The sequence below is a fragment of the Misgurnus anguillicaudatus genome, chromosome 13 (genome assembly GCF_027580225.2).
Source record: "Misgurnus anguillicaudatus chromosome 13, ASM2758022v2, whole genome shotgun sequence".
Taxonomy (NCBI): Eukaryota; Metazoa; Chordata; class Actinopteri; order Cypriniformes; family Cobitidae; genus Misgurnus; species Misgurnus anguillicaudatus.
Window position 1 is genome coordinate 30714321 of NC_073349.2, and position 15244 is coordinate 30729564.

Genomic DNA, 15244 nt, shown 5'->3' on the forward strand with positions numbered 1-15244 from the left:
TAAGCTTCAAAAAATGTATTTTAAAAACATTTTTAAATATCATATATTGATGAAAAATAAACATATTCCAAAATATATTTCAGTAAATGTGTTTTTTGGCCATTTTTTGTATATTTTGAAATATATTTAAAAAATAATATATGCCGTATGGGTCTCTTTATCTATTAACAGGTATTGTTTCAGAATAGTGAAAACTTGTAACTTGGTATAAGCACTTTTTGTATTACAAATTGCTTTATTGTTTTCTAATCTTTGGAAGTCGCTTCACATAAAAGCGTCTGCTGAATGCCTGAATGTAATATAAGATAAAAACTCTGATACAGCCCAGCTAGCATATTAAAATAAATAAAATAATATATAACAAACAAGTCAGTATTTTTTTGTTTTGTTTATTTCACAAAAATATATTCAGTACATACATGTTTGAAAGTTCCTTTGCAAAAACATCCTATGGCTCAGCGTGAAAAACAAACCCAGTTCAATATTGATAATAAAATGCTACCAATGAACAAAAATAGAGTTTCTGTATTTGTAGTGAATATTGAATGTGTCTGCTATAATTCTCATTAGGTTAATACTCTATAAAACAGAGATATTATTATTAAACTAAAATGACAAAGTCTGTTATTAGCTTGACCTGCAAACACTTTACAATGTACCACCATTGTATTAACTCGATGCATGAATGTCTGAAGAATGAGGAAAATGGCCCAGCTAAGTGGATCTGAAACGCTTTTACTGGAGGTATATCAGAAACTTTACAGAGCTCCAATGTATCGATCCATAACATGACCGTATGCATAGATCTGTTATATTGCAATGAAAAATACAATAAAACATAAACAATGAAATGCAAAGTCCGTCCAAGACCTTTAATACAACATTGAAGAAAACCACCACTGAAAACAAGCAAGCAAATAAACAAAACTAAATGTTAGTGAGGAAACGTGACATCAAAGCTATCGTGAAAGTGAGGTAGAAACACGATAAACATGTAAACACTGAATACAAATCACTTCCGACTAAGAGAAGGACTCGTGTCTCACTGCGGTTAGTAAAAACTTTCAGTTCAGATACACTGAATAGCATATTTTGTGCCCAAAACTTTGTGGTTCACTGAGTATGAATGTGTTCAGGGTTAGAATAAATCTCTCTTTTAACAATAAAATCATATCTATACAAAAATCTCTTTCACGAAGGTTGTAATCTAAAGTAAACAGGCAATGTCTGGCACATCTACAAAACATAACTTGAATTGTAGTCTATTAAAAATAGATTCAAAACATTCACTCAGTAGAAAAATTCAACATTTGACAACAATATGTGTAACAAAAAATAAGTCAATGTGATGTTTATGTGATATAAAAACAACGTTTGACAAAAGTTCAAGATGAATGTTTTGAGATGTTGTTTGATCCCTTACCAAATTATTATTTACAGTCAACTGATGAAATTTAAACAAAAAAATAGATATAATATTTATGCTTAATCTGTTTATGTATCTCATTCATCTATAATATTTGTGCCTGTCTGATGACCTTTGAAAACAACACATTTAAACATTTAAGAGAAGTACACATGCATTTGCAAAAGTTAAATCTGAATCTCTCTTATATAGGACTTAGTAAAAGTTTTTTAACAACACAAACAGTGTTTGAAAAACCCTTGAGACCAACAACAACAGAAATGAAACACGGTTTCACTCCAGATAAAATATTTTAAAACAAAATGATAATGAAAATCATTCAACCCATCCTTTAAAAAAATAAAAGTACAATAAGGCACAAAGGTGATTTTTCCAGTAAGATGTGCTGTTGCTCAGATCCGAGACATTCACACCCATGTATACGAGACACGGGGTCACTATATACCCAAATATTCACATTAAAGTTCACAGTCTTCACAAGCTTTATAAACATTTTCCTCTTAGTCATGTAAACGTTTGAGCATTTCAGAACAATCTGCACTATCTAGATTTAATTATATTCACACACATACTGTCTGGTAAATAGGCTGTAGGTAGTTTTCACCGAGGTGTACACAAGATATGTGCAATGTGTCTAAATCTGAAGCAAAATAACAGCACATCGCCACACGAGAGAAAACCAGCAACACAGAGTCACTGTCATGTCTTATACAGTACGTGCCTTTACTGTTGTGTGTGTGGTTTCTTTGGAAGGTTTATGGGAGAAATTGAATGCAAAAGTAGAAAATGTCTGCTCATTAAGATGCCTGCATAGCTTATGTGATGGGTCTAAAGAAAGCTTTCCATGTGAAACAATCACAAAACCAGATTCAGGTCCACTGGCACTTTAAATGTCCTCATCAGTGTGCACTGCCATCCATCAATAAACCTGGAAAGAGAGAAAACAAATACTTCTATAAATCCTGTTTTCTTCATTAAATGGGACATATGAGATGTAAAATAAGTCTTTGGTACATGTGTGAAGTTTTGGCTCAAATTGCCACATAGATAATTTATTATAGCATGTTAAAATTGCTACTTTAAAATTGTAGGTGTGAGCAGAAATGTGCTGTTTTTGGGTGTCCTTATAATTGCAAATGAAAGCAAACACTGATCGCCATAATGGTGGTTTGTTGAAATTGAAACTCAATTGTGCTGTCAATTATTTTCTCTCTCTCTCTCTCTCTCTGCACTAAATGGCAGTGCTGTGGATAATAGTGCAGATTAAGGGGTGATATTAATATATAATAAGATCCCCTTATGACATCACAAGGGGAGCTAAATTTCAATTAGCTATTTTTTCCACATGTTTGTAGAGAATGGTTAATTAAAACTAAATTACTGGGTTCATAGAAGTACTGGGGATCCAATTACTGTATAGCACTTGAACATGAAAAAAGTCAGATTTTTATGATATGTCCCCTTTAATTAAAATATAATTATTGTTTTCATAAAAAAATCTAAAATTTTGGTGCTCTGAGAAGCGATCTACATGCAGATTTTATTTCTCATTTATGCATTTTGCAGACACTTTCATTCAATGTGAATTGCAGTGCATTTTTTCAGTATGTCTGCTTCTTGGGTTCAAACCCATTATCTGCTAACGCCGCTCAACATTTACACTACAAGGTCATGAAGATGAGGTTTAGTTCAGCAGACAGCAGCTATCATCCCATAAAGCAAATAACATCTGGGTGTCATTCTGGTGCGGCATGAGTCAGCACAATTTACCACAGGACACTTTGGTAAATTTAACCACGCTTAGGGCTGACACGATTATGAAATTCGGCTGACGGTTAATTGTATAATAAATTGTAACGGTTATGACGGTTAATTGCCTGTTTTAGGGCTTTGGCAATTATGACGATTAATTGTCTGTTTTATTGCTTTGACATTTAATTTTCATAAATTTTTTGTTTGTTTATGAAATTATTTTCACACATTGTTGTGATTGTTTAAATTAAATAAATTAAACAATAAATTAATAAATTAAATATTAATACAACATTAAAAGTAATCTGATACGGTCTCGTTTATACAGGCGCTGCAGCTCCCCCTTGTGTTTATTAGAGAGATGTGCAATCATTGTGGTGATCTGAAATCACCGCGGTGAGGTCAAACAATCGCGATGAGACGATTATTTAATCATTGTGACAGCCCTACACTGTGTTAAAACATCAAAAACAGAAAGCTGTTGTGTAACTGTGTAAACGCTTGGGCTTCCTTAAAATTCATGTGTTAACTTGCTCATGTTCACCACACCTGGCATGGAGCGATCCTGCGAATGCAAGAACAAATCTCTACTGCATGCATGACATTAAATTAAAATGTCTTCATGCTGACACATCTGGATTCGATTAGATGTAAATATCAATGCATTTTAGCTTCTGTTGTGCATGAAATACTTCGTGTAACAGCGCTGAGTAAATGATTTAGTGGTGTGACTAATGTCATTTCATTGGCAGTGCAAAAGCTCATGGGTTTGAACCCAGGGAACACACATGCCGATAAAAAAAGTGTACATATTGTAAGTCGCTTTGGTTGAAAGGAATCCAGAAAGGAATCCTTTTTGGTCCAAAAAGGAATCTGGTCATAAGACACATTTTAAAACATGAACTTTGCATTGCATGCAGAATGTCAGATATTATTTCTGTGCACTGAGCCTTTGTGATGCCAACATAACAGAAATTGTCTCCGGCAAATAGTTTGTGAAGAGTTTAGGATTATCTGCCAACCACAGCAACACTACGACACTAAATGTGTCAATCACTCCATGTTTATAACCCAAACATCTACTTGGAGCCTGTACTGTACTGTACTGTACGTTATTCTTGGTTACATAACAGTCTCAACCCCCCTTCACCACCATCAGATTCCCTAAAGGTAAAAAGTTTTTAGCCACACCCTTAGCTTAATATAATATGCTGTACTTCACATTACATGCACTTTCAGTGAATTACTGTGGCACATATATAATGACTAGAATCACAGATATAAACCAATGAAATCAAACCAAACATGAGGATTGTTGTTGATTATCAGATTAGAAAGCAAAACATTTTTATAAATTATTTCAGCAGTGATAAAAGAGGCTGATGTGTGTCTGTAAAATACTTAATAAAAATGTTAAATAAATAAAACATTGATATTTACAAACACAAATATCAGCATCAGCCGTGCAGACGCAGCAGCACAAATGCAGGTTAATGGGAAAAACATCATGTTCTGAAAACGAGAGACACAAACACGGCACTGTGTCCTGGGCTGCCTAACACGGGTGGATGGGGTTTAGGGACAGAGTCAATTTGGGAATGGAGGGTGGGGTCGGTGTGCCAATCTGATAATCAGTGGGCATGGAACATGTTCTGCTTTCTATGCCCATTTTAATCACCCTAAATTACACCCATTGAGACAAACACCCAAACTCAATGCTCAGGCCCGTCAGCTTCGATGGATGACTCCATTCAGGACACTGAGGCGAGAGGAGGATTTGTGTCCTGCCGTGTTACATAACTGCTCCATATGCGTACGGATCAGTGGATAAACAAATTCATAAACCCTGACACACGAGTGCACGTACACAGCCGTTCAGACAGCGGGCTTACCATGTGATGCATCTCAACACACGTGCTTAAGGCGAACAAAGCTCAATGTTTGTTATTCAGTGGAGGATATGTTATTGTTTCAGAATAAATTCAAGCCGTGGTAGATAAAACCCATTGAGTTTTGATTAAAACACAGATTCTCCAATGCGATTTCATTTCCTTTGGTCTTTTTATCTGAACCGTATCCAATACAAAATTTAACCAAGAAAGCAATAAACTCAGATGGTGTTGTAAGATTTGACTTTTACTCACGACATGACACACCTGAGAGTAACCTGCGTGTTATCACCTCTGGCGGTTTGCATTCTACTAATAAAAAGGTGTCAGATCTTGTTAACCTAATGCCTGGTACAGTTAAAGTGTTAAAGGCGTGGCACCGGTTCACAAAAACCAAACAGACCGACGAAAAGGGCAATGGGTTGTGACTGGCAGATGTTAAGGGTACATGTTGCCCCTGAGGCAATGTGTGTGGATTTGATTAGAGAAATACAAAGCAACAGGGTGGACGAGAAATTCTTGACTCTGGGAAGCAAATGCACGTGAAAGACCTGCTGACGTAAACGGCCTTACTTGGCAATGTTTAATACGTTTATGAAGTTTATGTGAAGTGAAGACTGACAATAACTTAAACAAACATTGAACGCCATTTTAATCACAAGGCGTCTGTGTTTCGAGACTTGTCAAATACAAAAATGTTTTGAAATAATGGCAATACCAGAGAATTTGCATAACTGTTCATTTTAAGGATACTTTTAACAAAACGTCCATCAATTATTAAAGGGGGCATATCATGAAAATCTTTTTCCATGTTTAAGTGCTATAATTGGGTCCCCAGTGCTTCTATCAACCTAGAAAATCCCAGTAACTTTGTTTTGGTAACCCATTCTCTGCAAAAATAGGTCATTGAAATTTGGCTCCCCTTGTGATGTCAGAAGGGGATCTTATTATATATAATCTGCACTATCCAACCACAGCAATGATATTTAGTGCTGAGAGAGAAAGTGAAAATGAGAGAGAAATAATTGACAGCACATTCGAGTTTCAATTTCAACAAACCACCATTATGGTGATCAGTGTTTGCATTTCATCCGCTCATTTGCATTTTATAAGGACACACCCAAAAACGGCACATTTTTGCTCCCACCTACAAAGTGGCCATTTTAACATGTTATAATAAATGATCTTGAGCTTAACTTCACATATGCACTCTGGGGACACCAAAAATGAATTTAACATTTTAAAAAGGTGACACAAGTCGCAGGAACCCACCTGAAATATAATTGTATGCTTCTTTGGCTATGTCACCTCTGCTTACGCCGCACACGTGACTTGGTTCATTCTGACTTCCAGCTGAAACGCGTCGGGCCGGTCCTCCGCGTTGACAGCCAGCATGTCTTGCAAGAGTCGCTTGATGTCCTCTGACATGACACTACGGGTCCTCTGTGGGATGTGGAGAACCATCTTCGGGTTCTCCAGCAAAGCCTCACCCACCGGCACGATCTCTGCTCCCTGACGAACGTACGTGCCGAGGAGTTCACGCTTGGATTCGGCGTCGATAAACGTGATCCGTTCGATCATGGCCCAAATGATGATCCCGAGTGCGAAAATGTCCGCTTTGGCAGTATAGTGTCCCTCCCACACCTCTGGAGCCATGAAGAAATCCGAGCCGCAGGCTGACGAGAGCCAGAACTTGTTTACGTTCACAATGTTTTTGTTTACCTGCTCGTGACTTTCGTCCTCAAAGAGTCCTGCGCACACCTTGCTGAGGCCGAAGTCGGCGACCTTGACGATGGGGTTCCCTGATTTCTGTGAGATGAGAATGTTGTCTGGTTTGAGGTCGCGGTGGACGACGTTGTTTTTGTGAAGGAAGGCCACAGCGCTGGTCAGCTGCTTCATAAAACTTTGGTTGGTCCGTGGGTCGGGCCGTCGGGAGAGGATGTACTGGTTTAGGTCGCCGCCGTCACAGAACTCCATAACAAACCAAAGATAACACGGTTCTTCAGGGTAACCTAAGATACGCTCACCTGGAAAGATAGCAGAAGGCAGCGTGAAACATCTGAGGAAAACAATACTTAGAGTTCGTCTTAACAGAGTAGAAAATCAACTTCAAATAGGTTTTGGGATAACTGTGAACCACTTCAGAATGTTAACAAATTAAAGAAAACTTTTCTGTATTGAGTCATTCTAAAGCGCCGATCACACTGATGAGCATAATGTTAACTATAATGATAACTCTATTTGCGTCCACACCACTAGATAATGATAACTTTGTTCATTGTTTTGCGCAAATCGTTTATCTTAAATGGCATTAACTAATATTGTAGATTTCCTTAAAAAAAAAAAAACTTTTGCAACTGTTTACGTCATTGTAAAAAATGTTGTATTGTTGCATTTAAAGCGGTTATAACCAGCAGATGTCGTCAGCACGCTGCGTTTGTTTCATCTCTTAACAGTGAATCTAGTTTGTGTAATCTATCAATGTATTTAGTAGAATAAAATTACAAAAATTAATCATTACATAGTCAATTTTATGGCAAATGCAATAGCGCTGAATACCTAAGGCACTGTACTTTTATGTTATGGACCTGAGCAAAGAGTTTCTCCACAATGTCATATTTCAAATACGTCTGCTCTTTATATTCATATATTGTTTGGCTGTCAATGGTTTATCATTCATCAGTTGGAAAAAATATTGATTCGAAAGTGATCCCAAACATATCGCAGGGCTCCAGACTAACTTTTTTCACTAGGAGCACAGTGGCCCCCATCTGAAAGTTTTAGGGGCGCAATCAGAAAATTTAGGGGCACACACCGTAAATCAACTTGCTAACCAAATATTCTCATTCTACTAATTTCCACTGCATTACTAAAAAATACTTTGATGATAGATGCAGAAAGTACAATGTCCTGTTTCAAATTCAATGTCACATCACAAAAAATGTCAAATTTACTGGTCGCACATGTGCGACTGCATGTAAAATTCAGTGGCAAACTCTCAAATTTTGGTGGCAGTCTGGAGACCTGTATCGTTCCTTGTATCTTTATCATTTTAGTTATGATGTTAACTGTGCTATACTATTTAGTTTAAAATTATTTTTAAAACTATATAGTTATAGTTATCGTTATCGTCCATGGTGTGCACGGCCCTTAACTGCTCAAAGGTGATTTCTGCTTTATTTTATCATTTATGTTACATTTATGCATTTGACACACTTACAGTTAGTTAGTGGTCAACCGATACAGGTTTTTTTATGGCCCATGCCGATATTAAAAAAGCTGTACGGCTTATATTAGGCCGAAATAACACAAATGTAATTAGTGAAACTACACAAACTTGTTATGCATAACATTTATAAATATACTCTTTTAAAGTACTTAAAACATATTTACATATTAGTACATAATTAATGTGGATCTGACATCTCACGGTACTGTTTGAACAAATGTGTTGAACTAGTGTGGTGGTGGTGTGTGTGTGACACAACATGACGTCATGCTAAAAAGTGAATATTGATTGGTCATTTTACTGTCTGTAAGATTTGGATTTGCACTGAGTGACACCGAGTGTTTTACCGAGTCATACAGGTGTTCCTGGGAATCAAACCCATAATTTTTATCCTGCTAATGCAATGTCCTACCAATTGAGCTACATCAGCACTACTATCCAACCATTAGCTGCTTTGCTCTTCATACACAAAACCTTCAACAAAGATTGTTCAGTGAACTAGAACTAAAGTGTTGGTTTAGATAACTCAGACAGACTATCAAAACGTCTATCTCCCTTTACTGTAGCTCAGCACAAATTTCCAAAGACTCATGTTTGGACTTTATCCAAAGAGCATACATCGATCTAAGCACTAATCTGTCTGTCTTTTGCACTAAATAGCTTAACTTCAGGAAATAAGGCTTGCTACGTGTATTAAAGAATAGACACAGACTAAGCAGGTGGAGAATGAATTTTGGACGTACTTTATGAACTACCCAAAATTTGAGAACAGAAAACACATGGACATACTTCCCTCATATTCCTGAAAACAGATGTAGGTCATAGCATCAAATAAGGGTGTCTGTTTCCTTTGACCTGCTTACAATGGGTTTAAATGACTGACCTCTAAAAATAAAGACAAAAATGCTTGTCTGAAATATGCCAAAACTTCATAAAATAAAGAATTTTCTTTTTGTTTATGAACATTAGATAGGCCAAACTAGATCAGCAAGAAATGTTATATACGAATCTTGTTTTTCCCATTGTGGTCACTTAATGGTGACACTTACATAACAACAGAGGTCAGCTCAATCTTCCCACCACATACAGCCGTAACACGGGTTCACACTTAACATGACATTTACATTTTAACATTATATCGAAGCTCATTGTCTTTAACCTTAACATGATAATGCTGACAACACAAACTTGCACACAAAGGGCTAAGCAGATAAGAAACAGCTATAGTGAAAGGGGCCTATATGGGTGTGAAAGGGTTAATGATCATATGCGCTGGGACATCATGTTCCCTCACGTACAGCCTTCTTCTGGCTTTATATTGTGTAAATATACAAGTTTTCAATAATATGCATGTGAATTATTATAGTTGCATGCATTTCATAGTCAAAAAGTGAGCTGTATAACATGCATACAACCAATTCAACTTTGTAAACATCTCAGCTTTGAATTACAAAGCAGTAAGACACGCTTGACTTGTTTGCGTTGACAAGATCCTAAGAAAACCAAAGGCACCGGATATCAAGCAATCAATAATACTGTATGTAATAAGATGCACTGGATTTATTAGAGTTGCACGTAGTGCACGTACGAAAATGCATGCATGCATACAACCAAGTCAACTTAGTAAACACCATTACTTTGGTTAACAAGTTTGCAACGAGCATGCATCTGGCAAACTGTGTTACCTTTCAACGACGTTTCCACTAATCTCAAATACTGTTTGCATGATTTGTTGCCGTGGCTCATTTTCTGTGCCATCCCGTTTCTTTGCAGGACGCACTCCTCCAGTTGGACCACGTTCTCGTGCTTCTTCTCAAGGCTCGCCAGCGCCCAGAACTCCGCCAGCGCCAGTTCCACCTTCTCGGGCGCGTCGCAGCGAAGCTTCTTCACGGCCACCCGGGCACCGGACCTACGAGCGATCGCCTCGTACACCACGCCGTAGCTTCCGCGACCCACCTCCCGTGTCAAACTGTACCTGGGCGCCCTGACCACCGCGGCGGGATCGTTCTTGACGAAGCCCGTGGCGAAACACTCCTCCTCCCTCATGGGTCCATCATCATTGTCGTTGTTTTCCACACGAAGCGGCCGCAAAACTTTGCTGACATCCCGCCTCAGGTTCGCGCTGGGCGGCTCGGGTCTCTTGCAGCCCCGCCTGAGGCACGCCAGTCTTCCGTTGATTAGCTCCATGACTTTATCACCCCCCGCGCGAACATGTGTTTTGAGGTAATAATCCTGTTTTTCATAACGTCCCTATCTAGTGAGGAGCGGCTGACGAGTGCTTGTTATTGTGAAAAATTCAACTAAGTTAGTTTGTTTAAATGTCTTCAATCGCCATCAAAGTCTGAGTGACTATAAACAATAATAACGTCATTGTCAATGGAAGAGCACTGAGGGGGCGTGGCTTGTGCCGACCAGACCATTTCATTCAAACAGGGGTGGTAGTGCATAACAAAAGCGACCAATTTTTTTTAAAGCTTTAAGAAATAGTAAGACTTAATGTTCAAAATTATATTTTGTAATATTTATACATATACACATTAAATAAAGATTTTTTAAATGTTGTCATTAGTACAATAAAGTTGTGGTAAAGTGACGCATACCCGTTCGAAGTTAGAAGCTCATTCAGTAATATGTAAATTAAGGACAGCCCACCCTACAGTGGGAAATACTTTGACGCGGTTTATCAGCAGTTTATCTGAATTCATTCATTCAAATAGTAATCGATGATGAAGATTCATTATTTTTCGCATTATATTGCAAATTATTTGCACGTCGAGGTCGAACTCATCGAGCGGGTAGAGGGCGCGCGGTGTCCATTCTCTAGCAGTGGGATTTTAGAAGCGTGGAATTTCACGTGAGGGACGTGCGGAGCCTGTCACGTGCAGTACAACATTTAGGCCGTTTCTCAATCGGAAGGCTGCATCCTCCGGAGGTCGCATATTATATAAAGCCTGGTTTATTTAAGTGAACTGAGCATTCGCAAGTCATAAGCTTATTGCAACAAATTACGATTTGCTAAGTCATTGATTTATTATTGATGATATTCTAAAATAGGACAGTCTTTATGACGTATGCAGCCTGGAAATGCGACCTCCAAAGGATGCAGCCTCGAAACACAGATACACAGAGAGCACTGTCTGCCGTTTAGTCTAAATACTAAATAGTTGTTGTGCAATAAAATGTAAATATTTGTTGCTTGAAAATTGACAGGCTTGTGTTGCCTCTTTATAGAGAGCCCAATGTAAACTGTTGTTTTCTTGCCACTCATCATGTTGTGTTGTTAAGTTATGTTGTTGTGTTGTGTTATGATATGTTATGTGTTGTGTTATTTTATATTATATTATGTTGTGTTTTTTTATGATATGTTATATGTTGTATTGTTTTATGATATATGATATGATGTGTTGTGATATGTGTTATGTTATGTTTGTGTCGTGTTGCATTGTGTTATGTTTTGTGTTATAATTTGTTATGTTGTGTTATGTGTTTTGTTATGATATGATATGTTATTATGTGTTATGATATGTTATGTGTTGTGTTATTTTTTATTATATTATATTATGTTGTGTTATTTTATGTTATGATATGTTATGTGTTGTATTAATATATGATATGATATATGATATGATGTGTTATGATATGTGTTATGTTTGTGTCGTGTTGTGTGTCGTGTTATGTTTTGTGTTATGATTTGTTATGTTGTGTTATGTTTCGTGTTATGATATGTGTTATGTATTGCTATGTTACATTACATTACGTTACATAACATATAGATTTTATATTATTATTTTATATGATATATTGTGTTATATTTTGTATTTTAGATTCTAAAAACAAATCTCAAAATCAAAGTTACTTTTTGGAATATGATCCTGTATTTGGTCAAATGATTACTTATTTGTTTTTATATTTTTAAGTTGATAAATAGTTCAAATTATATCGTCAAAGTTTGCTTCATATTAACAAACCAAGCATGGTTTCCATAAATTAAATTAATTATAAAAAAAAATTTGTACATATTGTTTGGTCACAGTCCTAATTACATAAACTCTTCTATGGCTCGTACAGTAAGGAAAATAAGTATTTGAACACCCTGCTATTTTGCAAGTTCTCCCACTTAAGGGCTCGTTATAGTCGTGCGTAGGTCCTACGGCGTAGGTTCTGCGTCGGTTTTCATTTATACTTTTGCGTCGTCGTCCGCGTCGACGTGCAAACATGCGCGCAGGCCGTTAGTAGGCAGTAACCACGCGTGTAACCACAGTAGCAGCGCGAATGCCAAAGAAGAAGAAGCTTTGCAAGTTAAGCCACAAACGAAGAAGAAACAGCAACTTGTTGTGTATAATTTGAGAAGACCAGCAATGATGGATGTAAATAAACAGCGACTTTTGTTGCAGTTTGAGATAAATCACTCCTCAACTTGGCCATTCTTTGTTCTCACCATCGCAAACGGAAATACCTATTACGCAGTTTTTTTACCTGATGGGAGGGGTTCTCGTGGACCAATCACAGTGCTTGCGGTCCGCGTAGAACTGACGCGCTGTTAAAAATAGTCAGGCTACGCACAGGCTACGGATAGCCTACGCCGTAGCTACGGCATAGAACCTACGCACGACTATAAATCGCCCTTAAGAAATCACGGAGGGGTCTGAAATTGTCATCGTAGGTGCATGTCCACTGTGAGAGACAATCTAAAAAAAATCCAGAAATCACTATGTATGATTTGTTTAACTATTTATTTGTATGATACAGCTGCAAATAAGTATTTGAACACCTGTCTATCACCTAGAATTCTGTTCCTCAAAGACCTGTTAGTCTGCCTTTAAAATGTCCACCTCCACTACATTTATTATCCTAAATTAGATGCACCTGTTTGAGGTGGTTAGCTGCATAAAGACACCTTTCCACCCCATACAATCAGTAAGAATCCAACAACTAACATGGCCAAGAACAAAGAGCTGTCCAAAGACAGAGACAAAATTGTACACCTCCACAAGGCTGGAAAGGGCTACGGGAAAATTGCTAAGAAGCTTGGTGATAAAAGGTCCACTATTGGAGCAGTCATTAGAAAATGGAAGAAGCTAAACATGACTGTCAATCTCCCTCGGACTGGGGATCCATGCAAGATCTCACCTCGTGGGGTCTCAATGATCCTAAGAAAGGTGAGAAATTAGCCCAGAACTACATGGCAGGAGCTGGCCAATGACCTGAAAAGAGCTGGGACCACCGTTTCCAAGGTTACTGTTGCTAATACACTAAGGCGTCATGGTTTGAAATCATGCATGGCACGGAAGGTTCCCCTGCTTAAACCAGCACATGTCCAGGCCCATCTTAGGTTTGCCAATGACCATTTGGATGATCCAGAGGAGTCATGGGAGAAAGTCATGTGGTCAGATGAGACCAAAATAAAACTTTTTGTTCATAATTCCACTAAACGTGTTTGGAGGAAGAAGAATGATGAGTACCATCCCAAGAACACCATCTCTAATGTGAAGCATGGGGGTGGTACCATCATGCTTTAGGGATGTTTTTCTGCACGTGGGACAGGGCGACTGCACTGTATTAAGGAGAGGATGACCGGGACCGTGTATTGCAAGATTTTGGGGACCAACCTCCTTCCCTCAGTTAGAGCATAGAAGATGGGTCGAGGCTGGGTCTTCCAACATGACAATGACCCGAAGCACACAGCCAGGATAACCAAGGAGTGGCTCTGTAAGAAGCATATCAAGGTTCTGGCATGGCCTAGCCAGTCTTCAGACCTAAACCCAATAGAGAATCTTTGGAGGGAGATCAAACTCTGTGTTTCTCAGCTACAGGCCAGACACCTGACTGATCTAGAGAAGATCTGTGTGGAGGAGTGGGCCAAAATCCCTTCTGCATTATGTGCAAACCTGGTGAAAAACGACAGGAATCGTTTGACCTCTGTAATTGCAAACAAATGCTACTGTACCAAATATTAACATTGACTTTCTCAGGTGTTCAAAAACGTATTTGCAGCTGTATCATACAAATAAATTGTTAAAAAAATCATACATTGTGATTTATGGATTTTTTTAGATTATGTCTCTCACAGTGGACATGCACCTACGATGACAATTTCAGACCCCTTCATGATTTGTAAGTGGGAGAACTGGCAAAATAGCAGGGTGTTCAAATACTTATTTTCCTCACTGCATCTTATAATACATAATCAACGCACCATTACAGCCAGATTTAAATTATGTCACTATGACCTCATAACCTCCTTTAGAGAGAAACATGTTGAATCTCACCATTGTGAATATTAGATATCCAGAGCCGAACAAACACAAAACCCAACACTGCCCCTCAGAAAGAATGCAATGCCTAAACAACAACATGGTATTTAATTGAACTCAAAATACACCAATGGGGTTTGGAGTGAGTTCTGCCCAGGGGTCTACAGCTGTAATTGCAGCCCACTTAACAGCCATGAAAGTTTCAGATTAAAACATTTTGAGACGTGACGACGGCAAGAAGGCTGAAGATTAAATAAACGCAGTACTGATTTTACATCATTAAATTCTGCCTCACAAACGCTGCTGGAAGACACTTTAAAATGTTTATAAATCACAATGGTGCGCTTCTGACCAAAGGGTAATGATAAAACTTTTTCCATTAGACTTCAGGCATTTGACTTGTTCCTCTCCTATTTGATTGTGACTCACCAGCCAGTTAACAGAGTAACACAAATAACCCCTGGATGTTTAGGAATGCAAAAATAATTGTTGCATCTTCTAAAAGATCACAGATATCTTTAAAGGACTAGATCAGTATCTGTGGGGGGCAGTGATAACAGACACACTTGACGTGATGTTGAACATTTATTATTCGTTCTTGAATGTCCGTATAATTAATTCTGCCTTTCTAACTGCTGGCACATTTCTTTTACCTCTAACTTTCAGGGTCACTATGACTCATATGTATCTATCT

The 15244-nt window shown here is 37.9% G+C and overlaps 1 protein-coding gene across 1 annotated transcript; it reads right to left on the minus strand.

The window, feature by feature from the left end:
• Positions 1-848: 848 nt before the first annotated feature.
• Positions 849-10673, minus strand: stk35 (serine/threonine kinase 35). Its single transcript, XM_055189352.2, has 3 exons — positions 9982-10673; positions 6340-7094; positions 849-2354 (listed from the first exon to the last, which is right to left on the minus strand). Exons 1-2 carry the CDS (start codon positions 10481-10483, stop codon positions 6382-6384), a joined length of 1215 nt encoding a protein of 404 aa, XP_055045327.2. The 5' UTR covers positions 10484-10673; the 3' UTR covers positions 849-2354; positions 6340-6381.
• Positions 10674-15244: the final 4571 nt, after the last annotated feature.